This window comes from Larimichthys crocea, unplaced genomic scaffold, assembly GCF_000972845.2.
Source record: "Larimichthys crocea isolate SSNF unplaced genomic scaffold, L_crocea_2.0 scaffold97, whole genome shotgun sequence".
Taxonomy (NCBI): Eukaryota; Metazoa; Chordata; class Actinopteri; family Sciaenidae; genus Larimichthys; species Larimichthys crocea.
The window spans coordinates 1753326-1770877 of NW_020861315.1; the positions used below are offsets into that span (position 1 = coordinate 1753326).

Below are 17552 nucleotides of genomic sequence, written 5' to 3' on the forward strand. Positions count from 1 at the left end.
TCAAGTGTGTCCGTTATCAGTTTAATGTCAGAAATCCACATCAGAAACAATGCTGTTTTGTGTGTGATGGTGTGTAATAACTGAAGAAGAAGAAATCTGTTTGTCAAAACAGGCTGAACTCCCGGTCAGTCATTGACATTTCATTAACAAACCTGTGAAAGTGACATATGGATTACACTCACAGAGATCTAGATTATATGTTTAAAATAAATCCAGTGTTACGTTTGGAAATGTTACCTACTTTGTCATCTCACTGTTCTTCCGTGGAAACCGCTTGACTTTGGTCCACAGTTCAGGACTCTGGGACGTTATCCACCCATACTGCTGGCTGTCCGTTAGAGGCATTTTGTACAGTTGGTGTGGCGCTGGAGAAGATACGGAGATGTTCATTACCTGTCACAGCTCCTCAGTGTAAATGCACTTTATTTATGATTTATCACCAGGATCTAATTTCATGTCTAGTTTTTTACTCACATCTTGGTGTTTGAACCCGTTTGACCATCTCTCTGTATCGCTCATGGCTCCCATGGTGTATGTCTGTGCTGTTGGGAAGTGGCCGGTGGTAAACGTTGCATGTGTCCGTACATCTGAGGGATCCCTGTTGTTGTTGAAAAGACGGAGGCAGCTCTGCTCTGGTTTTAATCCCACTACCTGTGAGAGATATGTTAAAATACATTAATAAATCTGTGTTTTTTACAGAAGACGCATGTTAAACATGTATTTTACCATGAGTGTACTGCTTAAGATTTCATAAAAATGCCAAAATATAACATAATGCATGTTTTAGGGCCCTAAATTTTAACATAAAGCCTTAGTACTTGATGGATTATTGTAAAAATGAAGATGTGCAAGGAGAACATAAAAGTTATATGGCTTCAGCTAAATTCTACATCCCCCCTTTGAGAGTTTAAAGCTTTGCTGTCTGACGTCTTTTATGACTCTTGTAATTGACTGGTAGCACAGCAGATATTTCGACATAGGTGGATGGCTCAGGTCAGGGCCGGTCCTAGCTATGGGCAATGTGGGCGGCCGCCCAGGGCGCAGTCTCAGTGGGGGGCGCACGAGCGCCCAAAAAAGAAAAAGACCTCGTGAATTTTCGATACCGCTCATTAAGTTAGCAGAGCGGGCGCCCCCGGGAGCGGGGGGTTGACAAGGCAGAGGGGGGCGCCGGACAGACTGATGGGGGGGCACGGCGCATCCAGGGCGCACGGGCGGCCGTGAGGGCGCACGAGAAAATGTTCGCCTCGGGGGGGGGGGGCTCGCCCAGGGCGCAAATGTGGCCAGGACCGGCGCTGGCTCAGGTCCATAAAACATGCCAGGATCAGTGACAGAAAATAAGCAGCACAACAGCCGGAGCTCCCTTAACTGGAATGCATTAATACAAGCTGTCCATTGTTTAATTGAATAGGTTTGTCACTGGATTGTTGGTTGTCTGGCTTTGCTGAATGTTTCTATGTTTATCTCAGGTCTCTCTTGAAAAGAAGATAATCACCATTATAATTTTTAATGCAACTTTATACTTCTTCATTACATCTCAGAGGCAAATATTGTACTTTTTTACTCCACTACAACACAAAACGTACATTTTTTTTTATACCCTTTCTATCCAATTGACAGCTTGAGAGTTAGATTAACTAAGTACATTTAGTCAAAGACTGTACTTTAGTATAATGCAGAGATACTTTATTGGAGTATTTTAATTTTCTGCTATCTTATATCATAGTACTTTTTACTATATAGGCTATATAAATATCATACATAAGCTTTAGACACTTAACATAATCAACAAAATTAATAAGCTACCCAGCAGATAAAGCTCCATGATTAACAACATTATTAACATCCACTACAGAGGCAAATATTGTACTTTTTACACCACTACAACACACTATATAACATTGTTTTCTACCATTTCTATCCAGTGAAAAGCATATTTCTTCATATTTGGTGTTTTTGAATTAGATTTTTCTGATAGAGCATTAGTAGTGTAGTATTTCTTCTACATAAACTATTTAAACCCCCCTTGAATTAGCTGGAAAATGCATTGTCAGGGCTGTTTTTCTGAGCTCATAAGGATATCATATGATACAATACAATACATTTCTGTAGAACAAACCACCCAACAGCATACAAAGTACATCAGTAAAATACCACATACACATTAAAACAGCAGTACTGTAGTAATAATCTCAACACATAAATGTTTTAATGAGTATGAGTACTTTTGATACTTTAAGTACATTTTGCAGTACTTTTACTTAATAAAGCTTTGAATGCATGACTTGTACTTATAGTGGAGTATGGTATTAGTGCTTTTACTGATCTGAATACTTACTCACGTTACAGTTACATTAACTTTTTTATCTCTTATGGCCTGCAGACACTTAAAGAGTTAATTTTAGTAGCTTCTTGTCAGCGTGCATGCAGGATCAGCTTTCTCTGTGGCTGTAGATTAAGATCGAGGAGCGATCGGATCTAAAAACCTAAAAAGTCCAGCTCGTCTTACCCGCAGGAGGATGAGACGCTCCTCTGGGATTCACTATCATTTTGTCTCCTATTGGGTTTTGATAACCCATGTTTGTTAAACCGAAGAACGCCATAGTGAGACAAAAGAAGACACCCGATAAACTCGCTTCAGAGGCCGGACACAGAAATAAGGACAACCCGTTAACAAAATCACTACTCCGGGGAGGTTTAGACGTAAACATGGCAACAAGTCCCGCCCAGCCGAGATGTCTCACGAGGGAGGCGTTGAAACTCGATTTAACTGTAAACAAATACACAAAAACGCAAATAAACCGAGTATAAATGCACACATTTAAAAATACATTTATCTTTTTTTATATTCTTTTATTTAAAATTATGCATATAAAAACAACACAAAACAATACTCTAAAACCAAACAAAACACAACAACAAAAAAAGGAACAATTAGTGTCTCAGCAAACATACAAACCCAAATCAAGATATATTACACAAATGTACACCCCATCAAACTAATACCAAAATAGGGGGGAGAAAGTACCTTCCACAGGAGGCCTCCACAAAACAACAAAAAACACAATACAGACAAAGCTTCTTACGACCAGCTGTTACCAATTTATCTGTCTGTCCATCCAAAGTGGGAAATGACAGGGGCCCACAAAACCAAAAACAAATCCATTTTTACATGAAGTTTTGCAGTTATCTTTTCCATCAAATACATTCTTTAGTCTCCCTCGCCATTGTTGAAGGTTGGGAGGTAGAGGTCTGAGCCAACACAGGGTTACATTTATCATTTTTATAAAGAATGGGTACATTTGTCTTCTATTTAAAAGTGTTATTTATGTCTGCCGTTACTACAGAGAAACCAACAGTCTGACCAAACAACCTTAGTATGGATGGATTATGTGGCTCACTGGCTCTGAAAACAACCTTACTGATGAAGATGATGTTGATGGTATTGGTGGTGGTGGTACTGATTTTTTCATGGTCCTGACAGTGGTGGATGGATATGTGGCTCCTAAAATAAGTGTACTGAATGAGATGATGTTAATGGCACTAAAGGTGGTGGTTTTGACTGTGGTGGTACTAATTTTGATAGTTGATGGAGGTCCTGATATTAATGGTCCTGATGGTGGAGGTCCTGATGTTGATGGTCCTGATGGTGGAGGTCCTGATGACATTGATGGTGGCGGATGGATATGTGACTCTTAAAACACCCTTACTGATTGAGATGATGTTAATGGTACTGATTGAAGTGTTGTTGATGGTCCTAATGGTGGAGGTCCTGATGTTGATGGTCCTGATGTTGATGGTCCTGATGGTGGAGGTCCTGATGTTGATGGTCCTGATGGTGGAGGTCCTGATGTTGATGGTGGTAGATGGATATGTGACTCTTAAAACACCCTTACTGATTGAGATTATGTTGATGGTACTGATTGAAATGTTGTTGATGGTCTTGATGGTGGTGGTCTTGATGTTGGCGGTCCTGATGTTGACGGCCCTGATGGTTATCCTGATGTTGATGGTACTAATGTTGGTGGTGGTCCTGATGTTGATAGTCCTGAAATTGATGGTCCTGATGGTGTTGGTCCTGATATTTATGGTACTGATGTATATGGTCCTGATCTGTCTTGTTGCTCAGCAAAGCACATGCACACCTGGACGATGAGAGATCACGTTCCACACATCTTTCACTGGTCTTGTCACTGTACAGAGTTTTACTAAGTACATTTGCTCAAGTACTTTACTTAAGTACAGTTCTGAGGTTTTTTCTACTACCTTATGTTTTGTGCTTTTTACTATATATTACTATATGAGGTATATTTTACTTTAGCTTTAGGCCGAATTACAGTTATTTGACTTTGCATGTTTAAAATTAAGCTACCCAGCAGATTAAGCATATAAATCCACTATTAACAACATTATCAAAATTAAAGTGACACACAAATACAAATTAATACATAAATAATTATTATCCAGTAATATAAGATATATTATTTTAAAATGGACCTGCATAGTAAGGACTTTTTCTTCAGTGCTTTAAGTATATTTTGATGCTTTTCTACTTGCCCCCCTTACTTGAGTGTTTCTACACTGAAGTATGAGATCTGAATCCACCTGAGCACATACCTCAGACAAATAGAGAGACGTCTCATCCTTCAGACTATGTCATGATTATACTCCTTGTCCTGGACTCTGTCCAACTTCCCTCATGCTCCGTCCACTCTCCCTACATACTTCAGCCTTCTCTTTGTCCACAGTAGGTACATTTTTCATTCATTTTCAGTAAAGCACATTCTTGTGTCCACTTTCATGGATTTATTTTGTTTATATTTGCACTCTACATTACACATTACACTATTTTCCTTTTTTGTAACAACTGCTGCTCAACATTTTTTCTTCCGTACTTGGCTGGTATTTTACTCAGTGGTGACCTGAAATCAAACAAGCATTTCTGAAAAGCATCAGACCGGTTTGAGCAGTTACCGCTCATGTTGACTAGATGCAGACCGCATACAGTAGATAAAGGTTTATGAACGCCTGAGCTTAATGACCAAATGAAAAGACAACAGAGGTGAACAGACTTGTTCGTACCCTGCAGCTAAGTAAGTACTGATTCAAGAAAGATTTTTAAGAGAAAACCTACATAGGTTTGTTATGACAATATTAGATTTTTTTTTATTACATATTTACCTCAAGATATTGTTGTTAATTTCTAAACTTTTTCTCACTTCACTTTTTTTACTTTAAACTAAAACCATGTTTTTGATGATAGCCACTTTCATATTTCTTATTATTATTACATATTTCTTTATTTTCAAATACCACAAAATTAATTACTGTGTATACTAATACCTTGCAAAACATTTGTCATTTGTCAAAACATAATGTAATGTATGAACTGCTTATTTTACAACCCAAATGATTGTTTAATACACTGTATTATATGTAATACAATAGAAGGATGTATAGAGTTTTAGTAAGTATAATTCGTTTAGAAAGTCGTGATTTGTTGATTTGCTCTTATAAAGTGTTTATAAACTTTATGCTTTCTCTAATGATGTATTTTATGTGATCTGTTTTCACTTCATTTGTTTCAGATAAGTACTTCCTTCATACCATGCGTAAATTTGGCTGTCGACTCACCTTTCCAGGAAAGGTTGCAGTTTCCTTGTTAGCGGTTGGAGTTTTCATCATATTTCGTGAAAAAACATTCCCACAACCAACACACCTACTTGTGACAGGTGAGGTGGAACACAAAGGATCCACTTTCCTTTCTGTTGTCCTGTCACCAAATCCCAAATGTCTAGGTGGCTTTTACACTGAAGAGGAGCTGAAGCCTCACCTCCAGAGGCCTATCCAAGATCTCAGTGCACCAGGCGCAAATGGTAAACCCTTTGTGTCAACCCATATGTCTCTTAAAGAGCTGAAAGAGAAACAAAATGGGTTTAAGAAAAACCAGTTCAACCAGTTTGCCAGTGATCGTATCTCCCTTCACCGTGATCTGGGGAATGATACACGCCACCCAGAGTGAGTATACCATTTCTTCATATCAATAGAGGGTCAAAAACCATTCAGATGACAACAAAACAACTTGCTGCATGTCTAAATTTTAGTTTTGCTCTGACAGCTGCTTGGCACAGAAATTTAGGCGTTGTCCTGGCCTCCCTACTACCAGTGTGATCATAGTGTTTCACAATGAGGCCTGGTCCACTCTGCTTAGGACGGTCTACAGTGTCTTACACACAGCTCCTGCAGTCCTGCTCAAAGAGATCTTACTGGTGGATGATGCCAGCACAGACGGTGTGTATCTGCATGTCAGGATGAATCCAAATTAATTGACAGATATATTTCTACTTCATATTGCACAACATGATTCCTAAAACGTCCTTCAAATCTTATATTGTATGTCTCACTGTATGTCATTGGTGGAGGTAGTGTTCACATACATGACGTAAGTAAAAGTAGCAACACCACACTTTTAAAGTTAGTTGTTCGAGATAAAGCTAATTATAATTTTAATATTAAAGAATGTTTTGTGGTTGAACCTATAAGCAAAGTAACTTGTTGCTATACAAATGTAGAACAGGAAAAAGTATGCAATAAAGTGTCATAAATTACGTACACAAGTAAAGAATAAGCAGTAGTGTAGTGCAGGATATACAAATATTTTATACAGAGTATAAGTGGGTATACTTACTTCTAAATCTACTGTGAGTACCATTCAAAATCTGCACCTCCTCTGTGGCTAATATTGCATAATGATCCTCACTCCCTGAAGTCAAGTAGCAGAAGTTGAGTGTCAATAGTAAGAGTAGTATTACATGCCACTGTTAATAAAACAGATTATCTTTTGCTGGATAAACACTGAGAGCATCTTTACCTCTCCAGGCACCACTACACTGGTACACAGGTACTTCAAATTTGTACTTAAAGAAGCTATATAAATATCTTTATATAAGCAATGGATCACATGAGCACCCGAGTGCAGTTTCTCTCAACTATATGGTAGTTTTACAGCCTGCACATTTACTGTTTTGTTATCGTCAAAGACATGGATCATTGGTGGACCTGGAGCGGGCTGAACAAGCCATCTGTAACACCACTCAACATTCATCCTGTCAATTATGCATAACATAATTTGAATGGTTGAGTTCTATAAAAATTCAGACTCAGTACAGTTGTCATGAACGGGAAAATTATCTATAGAGACCAAAACAGTTTTTATACCAGGTTGTAAACATTTTAATGTAGGGACTTATGGACATTGACTCATTCTGTAGCCAGCCTCATGTGGCCATTTAAGGAGCTGCAGTTAAGGTTGGCATTTGGTTGGAACACAGGACTAATGTTTACATTTATTATATTACATTCTGTTTACTTTAGCTCAGTTTCACACTGGCACCTTTCAGCCCTGTGTTTAGCTGATTTTCAGGCCCAGCCAGCTCTAGGCTAAAGTTGTAATTTGCCAACTTTGGAATGTGCTGGGATTGCATCAACTCCATTAGACTGTTGTTGAGAATGCTTTTAGCCCTTCTAGGTTACTGCAGGTTTAACAAATGCAAGTAATCTTTTCTGTACTACCATGAATATCTGAGTTAGCAACATCTGTGAAATAACTTTCCTTCCCTTAATATACTTGTTGATTCTTTAGCACACCTTAAGACTCCTCTGGATAACTATGTGCAGGATCTGAAAATAGTCCGTGTGTTACGACAGAAGACAAGGAAAGGTTTAATTGCAGCCAGATTGTTGGGAACACAGGCCGCACAAGGAGAAGTCCTCACGTTCCTGGATTCCCACTGTATGTATCCCATAATGCAACACTCAATTCGGATTCATGCTGGATTAAGTTGGTTGTTTTGTGTCTGTTGATCAGAATAATTAAGGTAGTGGCAAAAACAAGTATCTACTCCTGACCAATGTTCCACCTTTCTTCTATAACCCTGCTTATAGGTGAATGCTTCCCTGGATGGCTGGAGCCTCTTCTAGCACGGATAGTAGAGGAGCCTACTGCTGTGGTGAGCCCCAAAATCGCCAGTATTGACCAATATAACCTAAAGTTCAGTAAGCCAATCCCAAAACCACTTATTCACAGTCGAGGAAATTTTAACTGGAATCTCAAGTTTGGATGGGAGCTCCTCCCGAAAGAGGAGAAGAAACGAAGAAGGAACGAGACTAGTCCCATCAGGTACCATACATACGTGAGAGTGGTGTTGATTTTCTCATCTAACTTCCAGCAAGAAAGCAAATTTGTTCATTTAAATTAAATAATAATTGATGGTGACTGATTTATGCCTGATTTTGTAGAACTCCTACTTTTGCTGGCGGCCTGTTCTCCGTATCTAAATCATACTTTGAGCATCTTGGGCTGTATGATGACCAAATGGAGTTCTGGGGAGGTGAGAATTTGGAAATGTCTTTCAGGGTAAGAAGGTTTTTCTACATATATACATGTATTTACATAGTGTTAACAGCTTCAGTCTTACTTTTGCTGTGTTGCCTCTCTACTGCAGGTCTGGCAATGTGGAGGTCAGCTGGAGATTATTCCTTGTTCTGTTGTAGGGCACATTTTCCGCACTCATAGCCCCCACACATACCCAAATGGCAAGGCTGTAATTGCACGCAACCTGGTCCGCCTGGCTGAGGTCTGGATGGACGACTTCAAATGGGTTTTCTATCGTAGACACAGAAAGGCTGGTTCAATTTTTAAACAGGTTAGTAGAAAATGTATTGTAACCCAGGAAGTTTGTCATTTATATTACAATGCTGCATGCCCTTCCTCAACATAAGTTGCTTTTATTTTGTCACTTTGGCAGAATTTATTTGGAGACGTTACCAAACGTCGTGAACTCAGGGAGAGATTAAAGTGCAATAACTTTTCATGGTATCTTAAAAACATTTATCCAGAGGTCTACGTGCCTGACATCAGACCAGTCATGCATGGAAAGGTAAGTTTAACTTCATCATTCATCAACATTTGATCTTTAATGGGATTTAAGGTTTTAATAAGTTTTTCTATTTATGTAGTCTATAATTGATTCAGTTTTACATTTTGTTTGCTGTCATAAATTACATGCATTAATGTCTTAAAGATCCAGTGTGTAAGATTTAGGGGGCACTATTCACAGAATTTGTCAGAAATGGAATATAAAAATGAGTCATGAGTCATCCATCATGTTTAAATGGCATGATCCTATAGTAGCCCATGCTACACACTGGCTCTAGATTAAGCCTTACTAGATTGTTTCTTACATGAATGACCTCATACAGGCATATGTTACCTCCTGACCGCTCCGCTGCCACCTGTACAGTCAGGGCAATGCAAACTTTTGGATTGGACACCATTGGTGGAACGTCCTTCTCTACCTTCAAAAAACTCCTGAGGACCCAGCTCTTCAGAGAATACCTCCTCTCCTAGCATTACCAACAACTGGACAAGCTAATTATATCCCCCTTCTACAGCCTTGTTGCACTGTACCTTGATTGTTGTCTAAATGTAAATGTTTCATGGCCACTGTAGTTTCTTCTTAATGCTAGGAAGGAGAGTGCAAGGTGACGGGGTAGCAATTGGCACTAAATCCTACACACTGGTCCTTTAACTTTGCCCACAAGGTGTTTTGTATAGAATATATTATTTTAATTTATCTAAACCACAAGACAAAAGTTTAAAATTAGACTCAGGACATCCAGTAAAAAATGTACCTGGAACACAATTGTATTTTTGTTTTTTTCTGCAGTTGGAAAACATTGGCTGGGAGTGCTGCCTGGATGTGGTGAACCCAAAAAAGCAATGGCCTGTTCAACATGTCAGCTGTAGTATTGAGGATCAGGCACAGGTAACTTCTGTTAGATGTGTGGCTCCCAACCTGTAGTCTGAAAAATCTAAGAAGCAACAGAAGATAAAAGGATGAGAAATTGTTAGACAAAGTGATGATTCATTTTCCGATTTTTTGTTTTTGCACTTTTAATAAAATCTCTTCAGTAATCTAAAATCCTTTAAATTAAGAAACATAAAAAGAATAACTCACTCTATATAGATATAAATCCATTTTTACTCATTTTAAAAACACTATTTGTCTGTGTGACTTGCAGTATTTTGAGTATACATCACTGAAAGAGATACGGCTTAGCAGCAGCACTGAGATGTGTCTACATGCAACTCCTGGAAGAGTTAATGTGACTCTTAGGCACTGTCATCTGAAGGGAAAACAAACCAGAACAGCACCTGAGCAAGTGTGGATCTTCACACAGGTAAAACTAACTAAAATGTATTTCTACATAAACTCAAACTCTGCTGAAGCTCATGTTACAAAACTTCCCCAAGCTTCATAGGGAAGGTTTCCTTTTCCTCATTCTTGTCAGTCTACAGTACCTGTCTAAATATAAATGGAATGCTCCTAAACACATTTTGTTGTTGTTATTTTCAGGACAACCAACTGAGGAACCCGTCAACAGGAAAATGTTTGTCAGTCTCAAAAGACAATGTGATTATAACTTCCTGCATATCCACCAGACCCAGCCAAAACTGGCTCTTCATCTGACTTTTGTCATGGATTTGTACAACGTTGATTCTATTGCTGCTGTATAAAATTTTCTTTTTTTTTAAAACTGATAATATATATATATTATCAGTTTTGACATTTAATTTAGTGAACGTTGGTCAACTGAATGTCCTGTATTAAAGCAGTTGTTCTGAGACTGTTGGAGTGAGGCTGCCTCATAAAGCAGGAAATATATTTATCATTAAGATATCCACAGATCTTTTGGTGTTTCCTAAAACAGTCAACTCTAACTGACTTTGGACTCCAGCAGCTGAGGAGGCCTGGTGCTTTATCTTGGAGAAAAATGGGCGTACCTTCGATACATGTATGGATAAAGGAGATGGCATCATGTATTGTGTTGGAGAGACTGACTTACATGACAAAAGGGAAATGTAAATTTTCAAAAAATGTGTGAAAAACTTTAAAGTTTTAGTTTGTCAGCTTGAAATGCTGTGTGTTGATGTGTATCGGTGAGTGTTTTATTTGATCTGTTTTGTTAAAAGGTGTGGGGTTTGTGAAATTTTTTGCGGAAACTGTGATTAATAAAGTAATTAATTTGTTAAATATTGTTGAAAAACAAGTGTTAGTGCTGTTTTGGAGTTGGAGTTTCTGTTCTTCTGTTTAGCCTTCGCTCTCTACACAGTGGTAAAAGTCTCCAGATCGCTGCCAGTACTTCAGGGTCACACCATCTGGAACAGTTAAGCTGCTTCAGCCAATGTGAGAATTGCCCAACCTTTATAATCCACTGGAAACAAGTGCCAAACGACCAACAGACAGGTCTGCAGACTAAAGCCTGAAATCCCACTGGAAAACCTTTGAAGAACTATAAGATGTAAATGTAAGAGAATCAAGTTCTGAACGTGTTTCACGTGTTTACAACGACATACGAGGCCTTGTATGTTGGGTGTTGCCACTCAGACAAACAGGGATGACCTGAGGCAAACATCAATAATAAAGGACAGGACAGGGACATTAGAAGAATCGAGTTGATTAAAAAGTGATTCCCACAAAGTATAGTGTTACATCACAACCTGACATCTCCCTTTAAAAAAATTTCATCAGCTGCAAAATCGCTACTTGTTTTAAGAGTGTGAGTGTTTTAAAATAAACAACTTCATACAAGAGGAACTAAAAAGAAATGTGTTACAAATGTGGTAATCTTTAATGTCACACTAATAAGCCTGTAATTAATTTGAGCTACATACTACTGGATTAGTGTGAGTAAGTAAATGAAAATGTGGTTGACTGTGTGTATTGACTTGGTGATAAACCTAAAAAAGAAAAAAAAAGAAAAACACTAGTACACCCATTTAATCAAGCTGCAACACAAACACAAAACACACAACACACACACACACACACACACACACACACACCAACACCACACACACACACACACACACAACACACACACACCACACACACACACACCACAACACACACACACACCACACACACACACACCACCAACACAAAGCAGAGTGATACCGCACACCGCCGAGCCTCCCTTTGACCTGCCTGAATGAAAACGCTGACAGTCAGTGACACTGCAAAAAATCAACGACAGCGCCGCTCTCCTCTGCCAAGAGTAAACAGTGCAGGAGAAGAAAAGAAAAATACAAGGAAACGGTGAAAGCTACAAGCTTTGCAAGCATGTGAGTTCCTCTTCTGTGCTCTCTTAGATACAAGCGCGTTAAGCACATCATATTAATTACAGAAAACAGAAAAGAAAAGACTGAAGCTCTGACAGAGAAGCAGAAGGCAAAGAGAGGAAAAAGAGTTTACGCAACAAGGAATGAAGAAACGTATCTAAAAAGATTCCTGACATGTTTTTTACTTCCTGAACTCAACACCTGAAAAGGTATGAGGAAATAGTGAAAGCGAAAAGAGATGTTTCCTGTTACATTATTGGGAAGGATCAATTTTTACTCTTTATTCTTTCTTTTTTACAATTAGGTGCTAATTTTCAACCCATTTTCTGTAACTGCTTATCCTCATCAGGGTCACGTAGGCTGGAGTTTGCTGACTTTGTTACACAAGTTCATCACAGGGCACATAGAGACAAACAACCATTCACTCACATTCATAATACAGGCAATTATAGTTACCCATTAGTAACCTATTAAGTCCTATTAACCCATAGACGCAAGGAAGAACTTACAAACTCTACAACGAAAGGCTGAGGTTTGAACCAGGAACCTTCGTGCTGTGAGGCGACAGTGCCAACCCATCGATAAAAAACGACTGCAACTGTAAACTCTGATACTCAGCTTTAAATTTACTATAGTATTTAATAAATAGTGGTGTGTTTATTTTCACTTAATAAATACGAAAAGGTTTCCATTAGAATATGTTCATGATAAGCAAAGTAAGGTATTAAACCCAGTCAGAGGTTACACATTGCTGAACTGATAAGAAAAAGAGGAACGTTGAGGTTTTTCACTGTCTCAATTTTAGCTTTTGAAGCTCAGAGTGGTGTTTGTTTGCAAGAGCTTGGTGAAAATCAGTTTCAACATTTCCTTATCACTCCGTGTGCTATTATTGCATGATTTTTTTGAGTTTCACAACACTTTCTTTGAAATTATGGCCAACAGTTCTTGCCTCAGTCGCCTACATTGTGCCAAAAATAATAATACATCAAATAAGGAGAAAGTGACATGACATGTTGCATGGTTGAGATTATTATTATTTAAGTTGCACAGTAAATTGCTTCAGATATTAAAAAGGCTTTTCATTTTCATTTCACAAGTGTAGGTTGCATTATCATTTCCCCCTCTACCCCCACCCTGCTCTCACCGATGCTCCCATGTGATGAAAGACGTGAGTGTCGGACTGGTGGAAATTTTATCATCATGCAGCTCCTTCCTCAGCTCACCAAACACCTCCGACGAGAGAGCGGGATGTTCGTCATTTTCTCTAAAAAGCATAACAGAAAGAAAAAAAAAAAAATTAAACCAACTACAAGAAAACAAATACGAATACACCTCACACATATACGAAGACTGACGCAGACTGTTTGCATGAATTTAATAAAAAGAAATATGCGGCGCGCTCACCTAATATGTAAATTCAATTTTTGTTCTGGCTGGTTTAACAAGACTAAATGTAACAGTGAGTAGAACCTGCTTTGCTTGAGTTCAGTATTACAATATGACCATTATCTGCAAATATGCTATGGTTATATTGCAGTATATGGGGCCAGTACAGTTGTCATTAACGGGAACATTAGCTCTAGAGAGTGGCCGTTCAGTTTTTGGCACATCGGCTTTACTTCACAGCCACGGAGGTCACTACCTGGAAACATTGGTATCTTGTGTAAATGCTGCAGCTGAACATTGTGGATAATAAAGTTGTGACAAAACCAGATATCAAACTTCAATACATACTAGTATTACACACTTGAGCCACAGGGAGAAGAGAAAAGTTCCGGTAACACAAAGTTCAGGAAGTTAATGAACACGTATTGAGGACGAGCTGTATGTAATGTATGTACATTTCTCTCCATCTTATTTTATGTTTACTCACAAACTACTTTAACTTGCTCAGCCTGCCATTTACGGTTTACTGTTGCTGTTCATGCACATAAAATAAACACTACGTTGTGTGCACACGTCTTCGGCCGTTAAAAATTTTATTGAAAAAGTGTCCGAGTATTGATTGACGACCCTAGCGGCTATTGAGAATTTAGGATTACACGACTGCAGAAAGTTTCAGCATATGTAAAAAGAATATTATAACATGTGAACAATAAACAATGCGGAAGCAATTCAACAATAGGTGATTAATACTTTATATGGAAATTTCATCTTCAAAGTTCTGAATGAAATATGGATTCATTATTTCAGTGTTTTTTTACCATTTTCTGACCACGTTGAACATCACAAAATAAAAACTGACAGCTGTACAGGTAAATGATTAATCGATAAAAAAAATACTTTGTATACTTTTGATATGAATTTATTGCTTGGATCCAGATCTATGAGCCTGCACACTCCACCTAGTTAAAAATATAGATAGACGAAAACTATCAAAATTCTTGGTTACGGCTTACAAACAGTACATACTTATTGATCCTGAGGGAAATTCAAGCATTGAGTAGCAGTACATGTAAATATACGTTAAATATACTTTTAAAAGTACCTGTGAGGATTTAAATAAAACTGTGTGCTAAAGAAATGAAACTATTTCAGAGAAATTAAATTAAATTATATTATTAACTGAGCTTTACAATTATACCGACCAAGCAATTCACCAAGTTTTAAAGAGCATGGCATAGTTTCGGGATGGCTGTGATGTTAATGAGCTATTACAAGAAAAAACAGTCATGCATTACTTCCCTCATTACTCAAGATTCAAATATAAGGAGCTGCATATTTCACAGACAAAAAAAAACTTGTGACTCATTTCAAGGGACCACCAACTAGGAAGTAATTTCATCACCGACTTCTTTAATAAACGTCTGCAGGCCTGACATAAAACAACACAAGCAGGGTCAGCACGTGTATTTCTGTCAGATTATTAGCTCCCAGAATAGCCTCTCTCTGTCTCTCTGTCTCTCTCTGTCTCTCTCTCTCTCTCTCTCTCTCACACCACACACACACACACACACACACACACACAACACAACCAAACTGTAATGAAATTAGTCAATCCTCTGTGAAAGGTGCTAAACCTCGCTGCGCGTACAGCTAAATATATTCGGCTAAACACGGGCTGACATTGTTGATGCTCTTCCGCTGGACAGTTAGCCACAACAAAACAAGTGTTAAGACAGCTCCATTAAACCTGTAGTGACTGTACATGCAGTGAAAATCCGCCTGTCATCAACCTGTTAGCTCCACATGCTGTTTTGACAAAAACCAGCAGAAAAAAAAAATACCTTTAAAAAAGGCTAACTGCAAACTAGCTTCGCACGTAGCAACGGTTACTCACGCGTCCGTTAACGAGATGATGAGTTAACCCCCCTGACTACTAAACCCGACGGCAGGATGCAGACTTTCGTAAAACACAGCGATAAACAAGTGAGAGCTGCTGGTGTTGCTGGTGGTGTCTGGTCCTGTCTACTTCCTCGTTGTAGTGACAAAAGAGGATTGTGAGATTTTAGGTTTAGAGAGAAACTCACCAGCGCTCGCTCGAGAGCCCATCACGCTGCCGACTGACGTCCGGGTACTGTATGTGTGGGCGTGACTTAACTGTCCCCTCCTCACCCAACCTAACAGCTTATACACTAAAAAAAAAAAAAGTTTTCTCATGCATTTCAATTACATAGAAAATGTCCATCCAATTGTAGTTTTAATATAATTAAACTATCAACAAACCTAATGTGAAACAAGTAATACGATTTATGTAATACTACTAATAAAACTGCATTAATTTTCACTGTTGACAAAAAAAAAGTTAGCTTTATTATGCTGAATGCATAAACCTGGCTACTACACTACGTGTTAGTGGAGCACATAGTCTTTAGAAATAAGAGGGTGTCAGACTTTAGTCCTTTCAAAGTTTTCTACTTCATGGCAGCTGTATGAGTTATTTCATTAGTTTTTTATTATGTTATTATTATTATTATTAGTAGATAGTAGTAGTAGTAGTAGTAGTAGTATTATTTTTGCATATATTTTATAGTTCACGCGTCTGTTAACAAGATATCCCGGGCAGTTAAACCCCCTGACTACTAAACCCGACGGCAGGATGCAGACTTTTTAAAAAGTGAGGGTTGGTGCTGCTGGTGTTGGTGGTGTTGGTGTCTGTCTGAGTTCTGTCTACTTCCTTGTTGTAGTGACAAAAGAGGAATTGTGAGATTTTATTGGTTTAGAGAGAAACTCACCAGCGCGCTGTAGACTCGAGTGACGTCACGGGTACGTATGTGTGGGCGTGACTTAACTGTACCCACCTCACCATGTACTGATGGAACTGCAGCTCCTTTATATCGTCAGTAACAGGTTTTCATGCATTTCAATTGCAATTCAATGCAATTGTAATGCATAGTTTTAATAATAATAATAATAATACATTGGATTATATAGCGCTTTCAAGAACTCAAAGACGCTGTACAGTAAGGAAAAATAAATAAATAAATAAATAAAAATAAAAATAAATAAAATGAAAATAGCATGGGGTGGTGAAGGGGAGTCAGGGGCTGGGGTGAGGGGAGTGAAGGCTTGAGCAAAGAGAAAGTTTTTCAGTCTGGTTTTGAAGATTGAGAGTGAGGTGAGTCACGGACAGAGGGGGGGAATGTTTTAATATATTTTAAATGAACTAACGACAACCTATGTGAAGCAAGTATTAGATTTATGTAATCGTCCACTAATAAACTCAAAATGACTGCAGTAATTTTTCACTGTTGGATTTTGACAAATAAAAGTTAGCTTTATTAATGCTGAATGCATAACCTGGCTACTACTACATTACTGTGTAGTGGAAGCACATTGAGTATGCACATTGTCTTTAGAAATAGAGGGTGTCAGACTTTGTCCTTTCAGAGTTTTTAGTTCATCAGAATAGAATGAGAAATACTTTAATAATCCCAGGGGGAAATTATTTTTGTTACAATACTCCAGGTATACAAACAAACAAAACAAAGTATTTTTTCATGGCAGCTGTAGGTGTTTATTTCATTAGTTTATCATTAATGTTATTATTATTATTATTATTATTATATTATTATTATTTTAGTAGTGTAGTAGTAGTAGTAGTAGTAGTAGTATGTTTTTTTACTGGGGCAAGAGAGGCAGCACATCTACAGCATGTTTATTCTTAACCTGGAAAATAAATAAAATAATAATAAACATCAATGTGAATCATGCCTGGACAATCGGCTTCTTGAGTACAATTTACCTGAAATGGTGCATCAGTGGCCTTGTGTAATATTTGATTATTATTTTTAAATTAGTTTTTGAAGAAAACTTTTGACAAAAAGCTGTATATGCATAACAAGAACAAATAAACAAGGATTTCATATTTTTAAAATTCTTTTCTAAAATTCATCTTTTAACCAGTGCAATAGAATACAGTACAAAGCCA

At 38.0% G+C, this 17552-nt stretch overlaps 2 protein-coding genes and 1 long non-coding RNA gene across 3 annotated transcripts in view; 1 reads left to right on the plus strand and 2 right to left on the minus strand.

The window, feature by feature from the left end:
• On the minus strand, nucleotides 1-2727 carry spmip11 (sperm microtubule inner protein 11). The gene is made up of 4 exons (XM_027277273.1): nucleotides 2507-2727; nucleotides 475-651; nucleotides 242-365; nucleotides 1-152 (listed from the first exon to the last, which is right to left on the minus strand). The coding sequence occupies exons 1-4, from the start codon at nucleotides 2706-2708 to the stop codon at nucleotides 104-106; spliced, it is 552 nt and encodes a 183-aa protein (XP_027133074.1). The 5' UTR covers nucleotides 2709-2727; the 3' UTR covers nucleotides 1-103.
• Nucleotides 2728-5010: 2283 nt separating this feature from the next.
• Nucleotides 5011-10631, plus strand: LOC104919646 (polypeptide N-acetylgalactosaminyltransferase 6). Its single transcript, XM_010731709.3, has 11 exons — nucleotides 5011-5090; nucleotides 5586-6015; nucleotides 6116-6288; nucleotides 7640-7789; nucleotides 7942-8176; nucleotides 8296-8413; nucleotides 8502-8702; nucleotides 8805-8936; nucleotides 9726-9824; nucleotides 10081-10239; nucleotides 10416-10631. The coding sequence occupies exons 2-11, from the start codon at nucleotides 5606-5608 to the stop codon at nucleotides 10527-10529; spliced, it is 1791 nt and encodes a 596-aa protein (XP_010730011.1). The 5' UTR covers nucleotides 5011-5090; nucleotides 5586-5605; the 3' UTR covers nucleotides 10530-10631.
• The window catches only part of LOC113745589 (uncharacterized), an 18075-nt gene continuing 6318 nt past the window's right edge, over nucleotides 5796-17552 (minus strand). Inside the window, exons 2-4 of the long non-coding RNA XR_003462211.1 lie at nucleotides 9691-9870; nucleotides 8475-8662; nucleotides 5796-5911 (exon numbers count right to left, since the gene is read on the minus strand). This is a non-coding gene — a long non-coding RNA (uncharacterized LOC113745589). The remainder of the gene's footprint in view (nucleotides 5912-8474; nucleotides 8663-9690; nucleotides 9871-17552) is intronic.

Bases quoted from the DNA above. Each gene is read 5' to 3' on its own strand.
- spmip11 (XM_027277273.1), bottom strand. From the start codon at position 2,708: ATGTTTACGTCTAAACCTCCCCGGAGTAGTGATTTTGTTAACGGGTTG. The intron at 366-474 runs GTGAGTAAAAAA...TATCTTCTCCAG, and splicing joins ACGGGTTCAAACACCAAGAT to CGCCACACCAACTGTACAAA. The intron at 153-241 runs GTAGGTAACATT...TCACTTTCACAG, and splicing joins AAGAACAGTGAGATGACAAA to GTTTGTTAATGAAATGTCAA.
- LOC104919646 (XM_010731709.3), top strand. From the start codon at position 5,606: ATGCGTAAATTTGGCTGTCGACTCACCTTTCCAGGAAAGGTTGCAGTT. The intron at 8,703-8,804 runs GTTAGTAGAAAA...TCACTTTGGCAG, and splicing joins CTGGTTCAATTTTTAAACAG to AATTTATTTGGAGACGTTAC. The intron at 8,937-9,725 runs GTAAGTTTAACT...TTTTTTCTGCAG, and splicing joins GACCAGTCATGCATGGAAAG to TTGGAAAACATTGGCTGGGA.